The sequence below is a fragment of the Mauremys reevesii genome, linkage group 11, assembly GCF_016161935.1.
Source record: "Mauremys reevesii isolate NIE-2019 linkage group 11, ASM1616193v1, whole genome shotgun sequence".
Classification (NCBI taxonomy): domain Eukaryota; kingdom Metazoa; phylum Chordata; order Testudines; family Geoemydidae; genus Mauremys; species Mauremys reevesii.
This window is the reverse complement of record NC_052633.1, coordinates 39,275,689-39,289,356: the sequence shown is the minus strand read 5'-3', so window position 1 is coordinate 39,289,356 and position 13,668 is coordinate 39,275,689. Positions and strand designations below refer to the sequence as shown.

General features: G+C 40.6%; 1 protein-coding gene across 8 annotated transcripts in view; it reads right to left on the bottom strand.

Moving 5' to 3' along the window:
- The window catches only part of METTL8 (methyltransferase like 8), a 156,806-nt gene that overhangs the window by 22,005 nt on the left and 121,133 nt on the right, over positions 1–13,668 (bottom strand). For all 8 annotated transcript variants that reach the window (XR_005586218.1, XM_039494862.1, XM_039494861.1 and 5 more), the window contains one exon: positions 6,755–6,910. Coding sequence is in view for 7 of the 8 variants with exons in the window: in XM_039494861.1 (XP_039350795.1) it covers positions 6,755–6,910 (156 nt within the window). In the remaining variant the exon portion in view is untranslated. The remainder of the gene's footprint in view (positions 1–6,754; positions 6,911–13,668) is intronic.

Sequence of the window (13,668 nt, the reverse complement as noted above, 5' to 3'; positions counted from 1 at the left end):
AAATAAATTTAGTTCAGCCAGTTTGCCCAATCTGCTGTTCACAAGATGCAGAGGAAGATAAGAGATGCACATGAGATAAGTAATAACTAAAAAATCAGATCTGGAGTCCTGAAGAAAGCCAGCCAGTCAGCCATGTGTATCACAGAGGGGAAAGGAACCTCCAGAACTCTGGTGGCTCTTAAAAGATGAGAAAGTCTTGATAACTAGGGAACTTTGTTCATTCTCTAATAGTTAACATAAAAAACAGCATTCCCTGCCTATCCCATGGGAAATCAGTTACACAGGGATGTGCCTCATGCTATGCTAATGTGCTTCAGGTATCATGGTGGCCTGAAGTTTTCATTCTTAATTAATGACTTGTTGCTTTTGCTTCAATTATATTTTCATTAAGTTGAATGAAAGACTCGGCTTTTCCCTAAAAGTCTGTATAAGATGGGTGACATGTCACACACACAGTAGCAGGACTAGAGCTTGGATGTTTTAAAGGAGACTGCTTGTCCTTTCATACAGGCCAACTAGAACTATAATAAAAGCTTACATAAATACTTTAAACACTTCTTTCAATAGTGCTCTCTAAAGGGACACTAAGAGCTCTCCACCTCAGCTCCATCAGGATAATATTCACTTTAGTATGTCTGATGTAAGATCAGGCAACTCTATCTTCAGTTTATTACCCCCACTAACTTTCCTATTAACGGGGAAAAACACTGCCCCCACATCTCCACACATGAAAACCCAGAAGATTACTGGCCTGAACAGAGATTATAAATGGAAGCAGACATTTTCTGCATTGTTTTGCATAATTAGTCACTTCTTTAAATGATGAAAGATCATGCAACAAGTATCTAGAGAAATATACCAATATATAGAAGGCAACACGAAAGGATACAGGACCACTTTAAGCAAAGCCCCACCTAAATATCTGCCAGCACTGTCAATAAATCCTATGTGGGTTTAACTGGGAAATCAGGGTTACCTGTTAAATAATAGTACTACATAATTAATAGTACACCACCACCACATTAACCAGGAGAGAGAAAATTCTGCAAACCAGCACATTATTTAATGAGCTTCTTAGTATACATCTGGGAAGGAGTTGCATAGCTCTCTTATGAATATGCATGTAACTAAAAACAAAGCTTGGACTGGCCCTTTTTGTGTTTAGCTCTCTTGGTCTTGCTTTAAAACATTTGCCCCCATCCACTGCAACATTATAGGCTTGAAAAATGCTCAAAATAGTAATATACAAAGAAAGGCCCAGTTGAAACCTTTCCCTCTACATTATATAATCATGATTGTGGTGATATTTCTATCCTGAGTTACAACAGTGTGACCCTGCTGTCTTTTATGTTATTGACCTATTTCATCTGCTTTTTTATTGTCAAAATTCTACTAAAAGATGGTTTGAAAAGATTTTGATCATATCTACCTGATGGACAAATAAAAGAGACTATTAAAAGATCCAGTAACTTGCAAACCTTATTCAGGACCATGGGAATTATCATGGTGGATCAGACCTGAGGTCCATCTACACAGTATCCTGTTTGTGACAGTGGCTAGTATCAGGTGATTCAGAGGAAGGTGTGAGAACCCTGCAGTAGGTAGAGGCAGGACAATCTGTCCCCACATTAGATCTCATCCTGATCTCTAAGACAATGCCCCACACAGCCCGTGGAAGCACGCCTCCCAGCCTGGTCTGACAGATTTGGCTTGTGAGGCTCATGCCAGCACTCTAAAAATAGCTGAGTAGACAGCACTTTGAAGTTGCAGCTCGGGCTGGAGCTCAGGCTCTGAGGCTTAGGAAGGGGACTGGGCTTCAGACAGCCATCTCAAGCCCAAGCTGCAACTCCAAAGCATGTCTACACCGCTATTTTCAGAGTGCTAGTAGGAGCCCCGCTAACCCCAGTTTGTAGACCTGGGCTGGGAGGCTCACTTCTGAGGGATGTGTAGACCTACCCTAATACTTAAGAGACTGGTTTAAATTCTAAAGCATGAGGTGTAATACCCTGTCCATGTTCCCTGTCCAATCCATTTTTGTTTCTTATTAAGGCTCAACAACTTCCTGACACACTGACTTCCAATTTACTTACACATAGTTTTTCCACACAATTTCCACCCTTTTTATTTCAGTGAATGTCCCCATGTTCTTGTGTTATGAAATGGGGAAATAGAAGGTCCAGATCTCCCTTCTCTAGATCAGTCATTATTTTATATACTTTTATCATATCACCTCTTATTTATCTGTGTGTTAAGGTAAACAACCCCAACCTCTTCAATCTCTCTTCATAGAGATCATTTGCATTAATTGACAGTGAATTTCATTGGCCACTGTGTCATCTATTCAGAGAGCCCTAAACAAGCTAGATGAAGTTCCTCACAGTACTCTCTGATCCTGACTACCTAAATAACTTTGTGTGAACTGCAAATGTTGCCACCTCATTACTCACCCAATTTTCAGATCATGAATACATAAATTAAACAATGCGGAACCTAACATGGAACCTAGAGGCACCTCTCTGATAACCTTTTGCCATGATGAAAATTGGCCATTTAACCTTACTCTTTGCTTTCTGTCACCAGGCCAGTTTTTGATCCATGAAAGTATCTCACCCCATGACTACTCTTTAGTAGCCTAATAGAGACAGAGCACTTCAACATCAACATGAAGGTTAAATTATACCAAATTTCAAGTTTGCTTGTTCCTGGCTTCTATTCTATAACTGTTATCCCTTCACACACACCAGCACCCATCCCAGAAAAAACGGTTATGTACCTTTCTGTAACTCTTATTCTTCAAGATGAGTTGCACGTCCATTTCATTGTAGGTGAGCGAGCACCTCATGCACAGTTGTTGGAGAATTTTTTTCCTTATCACTACCCATTAGGGTGGTCCATGCACCCTCTGTCGCCACACACCACTGAATGCGGATATAAGACGGCAGAGACATTCCCAGGGCCCCTCAGTTCCTTTGTACTGGATAGACTCTGAGAGAAAGGAGGGCGGGTGGGTCGTGGCATAGACACGTGCAACACATCTTCAAGAATATCATTACAGAAAAGTCGGTAACCGTTTTTTCTTCGAGTCCATGCCACTGTAAGTGATTCTTGCACATGTCCATGCCACTGTAAGTGATTCACAAGCAGACAAACGTAGAGGTGGCCTCCAAGTCTACCTGACCTGTGACTTTAAGACAAAACCCATCCAAAATTGGCATTGTCCCTGGAATGACAGGAAATGGCATAATACAAAATGAAAGTGTGGACGGATGATCAAGTTGCCACTTCACAAATGTCTATGACAGGTACTTGTGCCAAGAAAGATGCAGATGTTGCCTGCACTCTAGCAGAATGTGTCAATACCCTAGCTGGTGGGGTTATATTAGCCAACTGGTAGCATAAACAAATGCATAAAGAGACCAAGGATGACATCTTCTGAGTAGACATTGGTCTGCTCTTAGCTCTGTCCACAACTGCAATGACCAACTGAGGATTAAAGGTCTTAGTATGCTCCAGACAGAAAGCTAGAGCCCTTCTCACATCCAGCAAACACAGCCTCTCTGAATCTCTAGGAGCATGATGTTTCGGAAAGAAAGTCTGTAAATAGACTGCCTGGTTAACGTGACAATTAGAGCTACCTAAGTGAGAAATTTTGGGTGAGGGAGAAGATAAATCTTATCCCTATGGAAAACTGTGTAAGGAGGGCCTGTTACTAAGGCTTTCAACTCTTCCACTCTTCTGGCCAAGATAAAGGCCACTAGAAATGCTACCTTCATAGACAGGTGCAGAGGAGAGCGAGCTGCAAAGGGTTCAACGGTTGGGCCCATCAATGTTGCTAGGACCAAGTTCAGATCCCAAGGAGGGATGGGCTGTTGCATGTGTGGGTACAATCTAACCAAACCCTTTAGGAGTCTGTTGATGATAGTTTTGGAGAAAAGGGATCTACTATCCACCAAGACATGGAAGACCTAAATAGCCTACCAGAGGCAGTCTTATAGAGCTAATAGCCAAACTCAGTTTTAGATATAGAATACAGTCCAGCATGAGGTTCAGGGGAGCCCATCCTTGAGATGTGGCTTTCTGATGGGACCAAAACACAGAAATGCTTCCACTTAGCCAGGTAAGTGCTCTGAGTTGAGGAATTTCTGCTATTCCAAAACACTTTCTGAATATCCTTTGAGCAGGATCTCTCAAATGGTGTTAACCACAAAGTACCCATGCTATCAGACGAAGGTCTCAGAAACTAGGACAGAGACGGTGACTGTGGTCCTGGGAAATGATGTCTGGATCCAACAGGAGAGACAGCGGAGGCTCGACTGAACTGGCTAGTAGGGTTGAAAACCAGTATTGATGAGGCCATGCTAGTGCTATAAGGAAGAGACATGCATGATCTTATTTGACTTTGAATAAGAACCTGGGTAGCAAAGGAATTGGAGGAAAGGCATACAGGAAGGAATTCTTCCAGGATAGGAGAAAAGCATCTGTCAGTGAGCCTGGGCTGAGACTTCCCAGGGCACAAAGCTGATGGCATTTTCTGTTGGTTTTTGTTGCAAACAAGTCTACTTGGGGAGTTCCCCAGAGCTGGAAGATGGATTTGGCCATGTCTGGGCACAACAGCTAGTTGCAGTGGTTGGGAAAGGACTTGCCCAGCTGATGCGTTAATGTGTTCTGTTTCCCTGAAAGATAAGCAGCTCTGAGATTAATTGAGTTGTTTATGCAAAAGTCCCAGAGGCAAATCGTCTCTTGGCACAGTTGGGTTGATCGTGCCCCTCCCTGCCTGTTTATGTAAAACATAGCTGCAGAGTTTTCTGTTAGAATTAATAAATTCTTCCCTACTACGTTGAGGAGGAAGACCAAGGAGGCTAGAGGGACTACTCTTAACTCCCTGACGTTCATGAGTCTTTAGAACGTAAAACAACCAGAGACCTGGGATCTGCAGCGACTCCATATGAGCTCTCCAATGCAGGGATGATGCGTTTGTGACTAAAGTGAGAGTTGGTAGCAAGGGGAACAAAGGGGTTGTGATGTTACACCCCATATTCTTCATAGAAATGTGGTTATGATATGAATATGGCATAACTAAGATATACATGAGCCATCAAGCACAGAGGCCACTCCATTTGAAAGATCTTGATGAGCTCTGCAGTCCTCTGGTGGTGGTGAATCACCTGCCAGCTCGATAGCCTCATCTGGCGATGAGGAAGAGGCTTTTAAGGTGGTGGCTGGTCTATGTCTCGCCTGAGTGACTTCTGGCTGGTCAGTACTGACCTCAGTGCCAGGAACTGGAGAATTTGGTGCCAATGCCTCCAGAAAGTTCTTGGAAATAGTGAATGAGACGGTTGAGGGGAGGTCCTAGCCATAGGGGAGAAACCCCATGGTGTCCAAAATGGCGAGCAGTATGGGCCTGGGACCCATCCTTGTCCAGACCGTTGTCCCTTAGAAGAAGGTCAGTTCTGAGGTTACTGCATGACCTATGGTCCCCATCCTTGACAGGATAGAGATAACCTCACCTCTGAGAGTCTGAAACTTCTGACAATGGAGGAGCAGAACCAGCTGGGATGGGAGAGAGATAGCCTGAGCCCAGGGATGGCATTACTAGGGATATCATCAGAAGCTTGCCTCTCAACTGCACTGGCTTTTGCAGAAGCTTGGGAGGTAATGGTACTGCAGGCTCTTGACGCAGTGAGGTAGGAGCTGCAGCATCAGTACCAGCTATAAAACCTTCTTGAACTGCAGGCAATACAGATACTGAGATGCTAAGCAGGTCCCTTGTGGCTGCGTATGCCTCTGGGGTGGCTGGGAGCAGCACTCTGCAAGGAACTTTCCGGGTACAGCCTTGATAGACCTGGTACATGTTTTGGAGGTGGCAGTCTCCTGTTTCTAGGTGATGAGAGCTTCAAAGAGAGCTTCTTCCTTGAATGTTACGCAGAGTCTCTGCCTTTCCTTGGCTTCAGTAGCAACACACTCGATCGAGGTACCAAACTTGAGGCAGGCCTAAGTCTTTTCTTCGGTATCAGCAAACGGGGTGGAGAAGCTACAGATATCTCCGCTGGGGCACTCCACACTGAAGCTGATGTACCTGGGCTGCTTTCCCCATGTGATGACACCAAAGGAGGGCAAAGCACTGCCTCCATAAGTAAGCACTCAAGCCTCGCCACTCTGTCTTTCTGTGAGCAGGACTTGAATCCTTTACAAGTGTGACATTTCTAACTAATGTGGGATTCCCTCAAACATTTGAAGCAGGCCAGGGGAGGGTTACTGACTCGCATAGGCTTAGTGAAAGTCCAGCGGGACTTAAACCCCAGCAGGTGAGACATCGTTCCAGTACTAATCCTATAAAGATCCTGGTAATGCAAGATAAAGAGTAGTCAAAAAAGACCTAAAATGAAAACCTAGCCCTAAAATCTAGCTACAACTAAGTAACTTCTACAACTACAACTAACAAAGGTGTGAGGGAAGCACTTGTCACAAGTCTGGAATCGCTCTGACAACCATCACAGGCAGTAAGAAGGAAGCGGGGGAGGGAGAAGTCGAGGGCAGCTCTGCCCTCTTATACCAGCATGCAGTGGTAAGTGGCAATAGAGGGGTATTGCCGTGACCACCATAACAGGTACCTCTGACGGTACCAGTTGACAGTACCTCTCCATCAACTGTGCACAAGGTACACACACAGCTCCTGGGGAATGGACATGTGCAACACAGCTCAAAGAAGTGTTATGAATCAGTATCACACGTCAAGTTTGAAGAGGCAACTCACCACATGTTATGTTCAAAAACTTTAGTAGGATCAGTTAAAATCCGTGACCCAAGTGGAGCAATTGGTCGTCTGTTACTTTGGCATCTCTGCTGCATCTTGTTTTTCCTCAGATATGAAGCAGAAAGCCTTCTAATGACATTCATTTTGATCAGAGACCTGTAAAAACACAATCCATTGAAATTATAGCTTTGCTAGAACTTAATCATATATGTCACTTAGAAGAGACCTTGGTCAAGTAGTCAAGTTGCAATATGGGCTTTACTGATGGAGGTTGTTTTTTTTAAAATCAATTAAAATGCTTTTTTAAAATGTTAACATCTTCCAAGAGTGCTAGAAACCCAAATAACCCAAAATATGCTACTGCTATATAGAAAGCAGAAAGTAAACTTGCCAATCTACTTTCAAAGTCCTATTAGGCAGTGACAAAAAGCCACACACACACCATGGTGAATCAATGCATTGATGTGTTTTGGTTTTCCATTTGAAAAATGTAAAATGTTATTAGTAATCAAGGTGAGGAAATTATTTTTGGATTATTTTGTTTTTAGCTTGACACTGTCTCTTTAAAAAATAATCAAGAAGTGATCAAGAGAGCAAACCATTTGTTCTAGTGGAAACATACTGGTATTCTGCTTGACATTTTTCACCCCACTCACTATGTTACGGTCTTCAAAGGATTTCATTCTAAAGCTGTTACTGTGGTTTCAATCTTTAAAATAGAAAGTGAAAGATTCAGAAATGTATTATATACAGTATGCACATGATACCTTTCAAAAATTTCTACTGCGTATTGTAGTAATTTGTATTCAATGCCTCATCTGAAGTGAATGTTTTCAGATGTTAATTCTACATCCATGTGAATTATAAAGTGTTTGAGATTTTTCTATTAAACATGTAATTCTAACTTGGCACCTCTGTATTTTTTACATTATAGTTACTCAAAAATGTTAACTCTGAATTTGTTCAAACAAGTCTAATGAGCAAAGATGAGAAGTATGCTGTAGTTAGTACCAGCATTCTGTCTTGTTGTGGCTCCCCCCCCCCCACCCCCCATGTCCCAGTTGATGCAAGCTCTTTTTTTTTAGTAGAGGAGTAAAAATGAAATGCTCCTCCCCCTCCTTTTACCCTGATGTGCCTTTGTTCTTTCCTCCTTCAAGTACTCTGCATATTACAAAAAAAATGCTACTAAGTCATTATTTTTAGAGTGCTCTCTCTGCATAAAACATGCATATAAATCTAATGCATGTAGCATCGAGAACACAAAATGTAGTTACAAAGAAGCAGGTTCTATTAAATGCAAACATTATTCTGCAAACTGGCTAAAAAATGAAGATTTTATCTTAAGGAAAAAAACAGTAATGCACTATATGATTGACCACAAGTCTTGCATTGTGAACAAAAAAGATTCCCTAGATGTATGATCTAAATCTTTGTAAAGGAATCAGTTAAATAACGTGAACAATTCCTCAGTTAAGATGTGCTTCTGAATTATTAATACTTTAGAAATGCTATTGTTTATTAATTTTAAGCCTTTAAGAGAGAGAGAAGAAGATTAACATTTCCTTGTATTTGTCTGAAGGCTTAAAAACATATTTCTAGGTTTCCAATGTCAAATATAACAACAACTGGTACATTATTACATAGCAGGTACAGCAGCCCTAGGTTCTTTGCCAGTACACAGGTGCCCCCTTATTGCAACATGTGATTTCACATGCGTCTGACGAAGTGGGTATTCACCCACGAAAGCTTATGCTCCAAAACTTCCGTTAGTCTATAAGGACTCTTTGTCACTTTTTACAGATCCAGACTAACACGCTACCCCTCTGATGGTGAAGATGTTGCACTTAATCATATAACAAAACTATTTTTTCCAATCAAAACCATTTCTAATTTTGATCAATTCATCATGTCTCTTGGCAACATATTTGGGTAACTAAAATGATCATTCCAATTTACAACAAAATCACCACAATAAAATCATTTAGGCTCTGATTCTGCAAAGATTTATGCATGCAAGTTGAAATATTCCCTTCATTGGGATTACTCGTGCATAAAGTTAAGTATGTACATAAGTCTGCAGGATCAGGGCCTTAGCTAATTTATTTTATTTACAATAAAACAAGAGATTCACATTCTATCCATCAGCTAAAGCTACAGTACAGCTCTGCAACAGCATGCATATAGACTGCACATGAAAAGTTATTAGAAATACTTCTGTACAGTTGCTAGGATTAAAAATTAACATACCCACTGCTCCATAATGTAGGATTTATATTACATGAAATTAATACTATTTTAAAAGATACAAAAAACAACAAACCAACCCCCCAAATCCAATTGTGATTTCAAATCATTAACAGATTATATAGATGCTTAGAGGCACATTATGTTATTACATTATATACTGTTTCAAAATCAGCTCTTCCTTCATTTACCTGCCAAGGCCTGAATTCATGTCCTGAATTTCCTTTGCTATAAATTGATATTCAACATAAAATAAAAATGATTCAGATGCTAGGCATAATTTTGGTTGGCTCTCTATCTCATTAAGAACATGAAAAGACGCACAGATGGGATACATAGAGAGGTGGCTAAAATGATTTGGCATGAGTAACAGGTGAAACATTGGGATTTGTATGAGAATTTGACCTTTGTATGTGAATTTGTAGCTGACTAATTGCTGAAACCTGCAATATTCAAAATATTGCAAGGATATAGGGGAAAGGCAAGTGAAATATGGAAGCTGGAAGTGGTAAGAATGCAGAGGAAAGCCCTGGAACCAGCTTTAGCACTGATGAGCTGATGGAACTACTGATCATGTGATTAATGGGCAGTGTGGCTACTAAGCATAATATTTCAAAAAGCACCTAAGTGACTTAGGATCCTAAATTCCATTTTCAAAAGCACCTCATCGCTTAATTGCTTCTTTACCTGATTTTTTCAATGATCTATTGAAAGAGGTAACCACCTCTCTGCCAGATAGCTGCACACTGTGGAGTTGACACCAGGGAATCTTGTTTGAATGTGCTGGTTATTTGGTACAGAGTCATAGCCAGGAATAAGCAAAATGACTATACACTTGATTATTATAGCAATAATAATCTGGCCTCCATTTGAAAACCCCTCATCTTCTCAGAAATTACCACCCACGGGATTTACATAAAAAATTACCAACCACTGTAAGCAGAACCATTTATCCAGCAAGAACACTAGAGGAATAACACACTAGAAAAGGAGTGGAAGTTGTCCTTCCTGTGGAGTGATGTGTTTAAGCTTTTAGAGGTTGGTGGTGAGATGTTCTATTTCTAATTATCATCTTGACAACCACAGGCTCTGCCTCTCTGCCTCAGCTGAGCTAATGGAGGAGACTCTTAAAAAGAAAAGAAAAAAAGCTACACACTCAGTGCAGCTTTCTCACGGCGCACACGCAGAGAAGCCGTTATGTGTAAACTGCCAGTTGGACTGGAAAGTATTATTTTTTTTAAACTGAAGTTGGCATTTGAGCTTCCCAATAGTGGTCTCCACCCTGCTGGAACTTGAGATTTGTAAAACAGACAGGATGGGGAAGGGAAGAGCTGTTTCCATCCTGCTTTAAATAGCAAAGAGTCAAGTTTTCTTCTGATTGGAACAAGAAATCAACACCAGGACATACTGTAAACCACTAATCATGGAGGAATAAAGCCCAGAGGAGTATCAGCTCTGAAACAGGGGTCAGATAAAAATCAAGTAAAGGATTCTTCTACCTGAAAATTTGTTTCCAATAAACTATGGCAAAAACAATTAGTTGTTTGGTAGCTCTCTGGACTACAAAGCTACTGATTCATTATATCAGCAATCATTGGGCCTGGTGTTGTTGTCACAGTTATATTTATAAGGGGACTAGTGGGGCTATACTTGTAATAATTTGGGTTACTCTGCTTACCTTCTTATGAAATAAGATATGCTGAAAAAGTTGAACTTCATACTATTACTCGGCACTTAAAAAATTAGTTGTACAAACATTCACAACTCTCCTGTGAAGCAGGTACTGTACTACTGTATTTTATTACCAAAATGCTACTGAGGCTCAAAAGACCTTAGCTATGCAAAACATCTACAAAAGATAAGACAGAGGTGCCAGCAGACATAAGGTGGAAGAATCAGTCCTGGAAAATACCTTGCAGAACAGAATACTCTGAGTTGGTGGTGGACAAATAAGCTAACATTTGAACATTGATGTTTCTAAGATCCAGACATAACCCGAACCAAAACCAACCATAACCTAAACCAAACCAACAAAAATACACAAAATGGACTTTTTAAAACCAGTCAGTCTCCATAGCTCAGGCATTGCAGCAAAAATATATATTAATCTTGCCTTGAGCAGTGTGAGGAGACTGATATTACAGCCTCTCTGGATCTTCTTTGCCATAACAGGGACAACATGACAAAGTCATTAACCTCTTGTGATAATAAAGCTGCAAAAGAATTCACAGAAATTGATGGGTTAGAAAGCTGGGAAACAGTGAAGAAAATTACATAAAGAAGCTAGAAAATAAAACAGATTATTTGGAAGGAAAACGAGGGCTTTGCAGCTGGTACATTAAAGTACAGGAATTTGGGAGAGAAAAATGGAAATGCTGGAATACCACACGAGAGGAAACGGGATGAGTTCTGGGAATCCTTAAAGGTGAGAAGACAGTAGACTCAATGGGCTTCAAGGGGAAAGTTATGTCACAAGTGTACAATGAGATAAAAGATCTGATACATATTAAGTGCTTTTAAAAAATTCCTCATCAGGCACCATTATTGTAGTACCGTCATACAAACTGAAAAGGACAGACTTTAATTCTACTCTGTGATTCTACTCTGAAAAGTCACTCTAAATATGGCATTGTGGAGTTCCATCTTCATTCTCTCTCAGTGGTATGATGATATGCTCAATTTATAAGTAAAATGATATTTTTCTAGCTGCCAATCCCACAAACAACCTGGAATCAGAGCTTCAAACGTAGTACTTTCCTTCTCATGCACCATCACGGGCAGTGATGCAGGCCAACTCAGGCCCACAGTGACTCCTGTGACTCCTCACTGCCTTCCAAGGGTTTGCACATATATAACTATGAGAAAACTTACTCAACAATTCTCTATATAAGAAGGAATAGAATCCAAGTCTCTTTCTCAGCACTGCAGGGTCAATACAACTAACTGAAGTAATAAGTTATTTTTGTCACTAATGTCAGCAGATATGACTCAATACACACAAGGAGTAGATCAGTTGAGTTTAAGAAGGCACCATTTTTACAATCACCTCTCAGAGTAGAACTGGGGAGTAGCTAGGGAAAGAGGAAATGTTTTGTACAATGGGGAAGAGAGCTTATATTCTCCTAACCATATCTCCCTAACCAAGTGCTGTAGGAAGGAAATAAGTCATATAAAATAGTCTTTCTGGAAACACAGATTTGCTAAAGCCATCAACTGAACTATAAGGAATACATTCTTGGGGTAAAAATTCTGCAGCTACTGTTGGCTCCTGAAAAACCAAGACAACACCCAGCACACACTAATGTGGAAGGAGTGGTGAATTAAAAATGTTTAAGATTATGAAATAGCAATACTGAATTTGGAGGGTTTTTTGTTTTTTGTTTGTTTGTTTGTTTGTTTTTTATTTATTTTATCCTCTTTTGGCATTTTTGGAGATTTGTTCCTCAGTCACTGTTCTCCCTCTGGAGACTCCTGTTAAAAGGCTTCTGCTAGATAACTCAAGTCTGTGATGAAGTGCAAAGCTATAGGTGAAAAACAGTAAGTTATCAATATTCCTTTGCTAAGAAATAATAGTCATACCTCCACCAAAAGGGAGATCTATTTTATTTAATAATGTATATGAATTGGAGTGTGAATGGTGTGTTGAATTTTTTTTAAGGGAACAGCTTCAAATTATCCTCTGTAGCACTGAGGGAATCTACTGTGTGTGTTAATATGTTTTTATAAACATTACAGTTAAAAGAAAAATGTAAATGCAAGTCAAGTTGAGCTAATGCCAAATGCAAGAACAAAGACATGAATGGACTGACAGTAAGGAAGGAGTAAGTACCTTAGACATAAAGATATAATTTATGTAGAGAATCTTTAACTAATACAAATGCAGTGAGAGTGAAACAACTAAAAGAATCAGTTTTGAAAATGAATTATGCAAGGGAAATTGCGGGATATGGTTGCCAACCAAAAAGAAGGACAGACTAGATCAGTGGTCCCCAACCTTTTTGTGGCCAGTAGCACATTCATGTTTTCAGAAGAGTGTGGCGGGCGCCAACAATTTTTCAAGGCTTATTTTGTATTTGTACATTAAATAATACAAAAAACATCATATTTACTATTATATAATATATGAATCCATAAGATAAAAAGGGTAATTTTACATGTAAAAAGTATTAATTAAATTAGTCGGCAATTGCTCTTTATATACCTGTAAGAAAAATTAAGGAGTTTTTACAAAATAAATATCATAAACATTTTTCATGTTATTTATTTTAAAAAAGTAAAACATTGTTGAACTGCTGATCCAAATATATTTATTATTCTTACTTTAACATAGAATGAAGCCTGCAGCCCTGGAGTTCTCTGTCCCCAGCAGGCACAGGGCCATGGCTTCTCTCCGGCTTAAGCCGCGGCCCCGCACCTGCCGGGGACCGAGAACAATGGCACCTGCAGCCCCGGAGTTTGCTGTCCCCAGCAGGGGCGGGACCGCAGCTTCGCGCCGGAAAGAAGCCATGGCCCCGCACCTGCCGGGGACAGAGAACGCCGGCATCTGCAGCCCCGGAGAAGCCAGAGAGAAACCGCAACCCCGCGCCTGCCAGGAACAGAGAACGCCGGCATCTGCAGCCCCGGAGAAGCCAGAGAGAAACCGCAACCCCGCACCTGCCAGGGACAGAGAA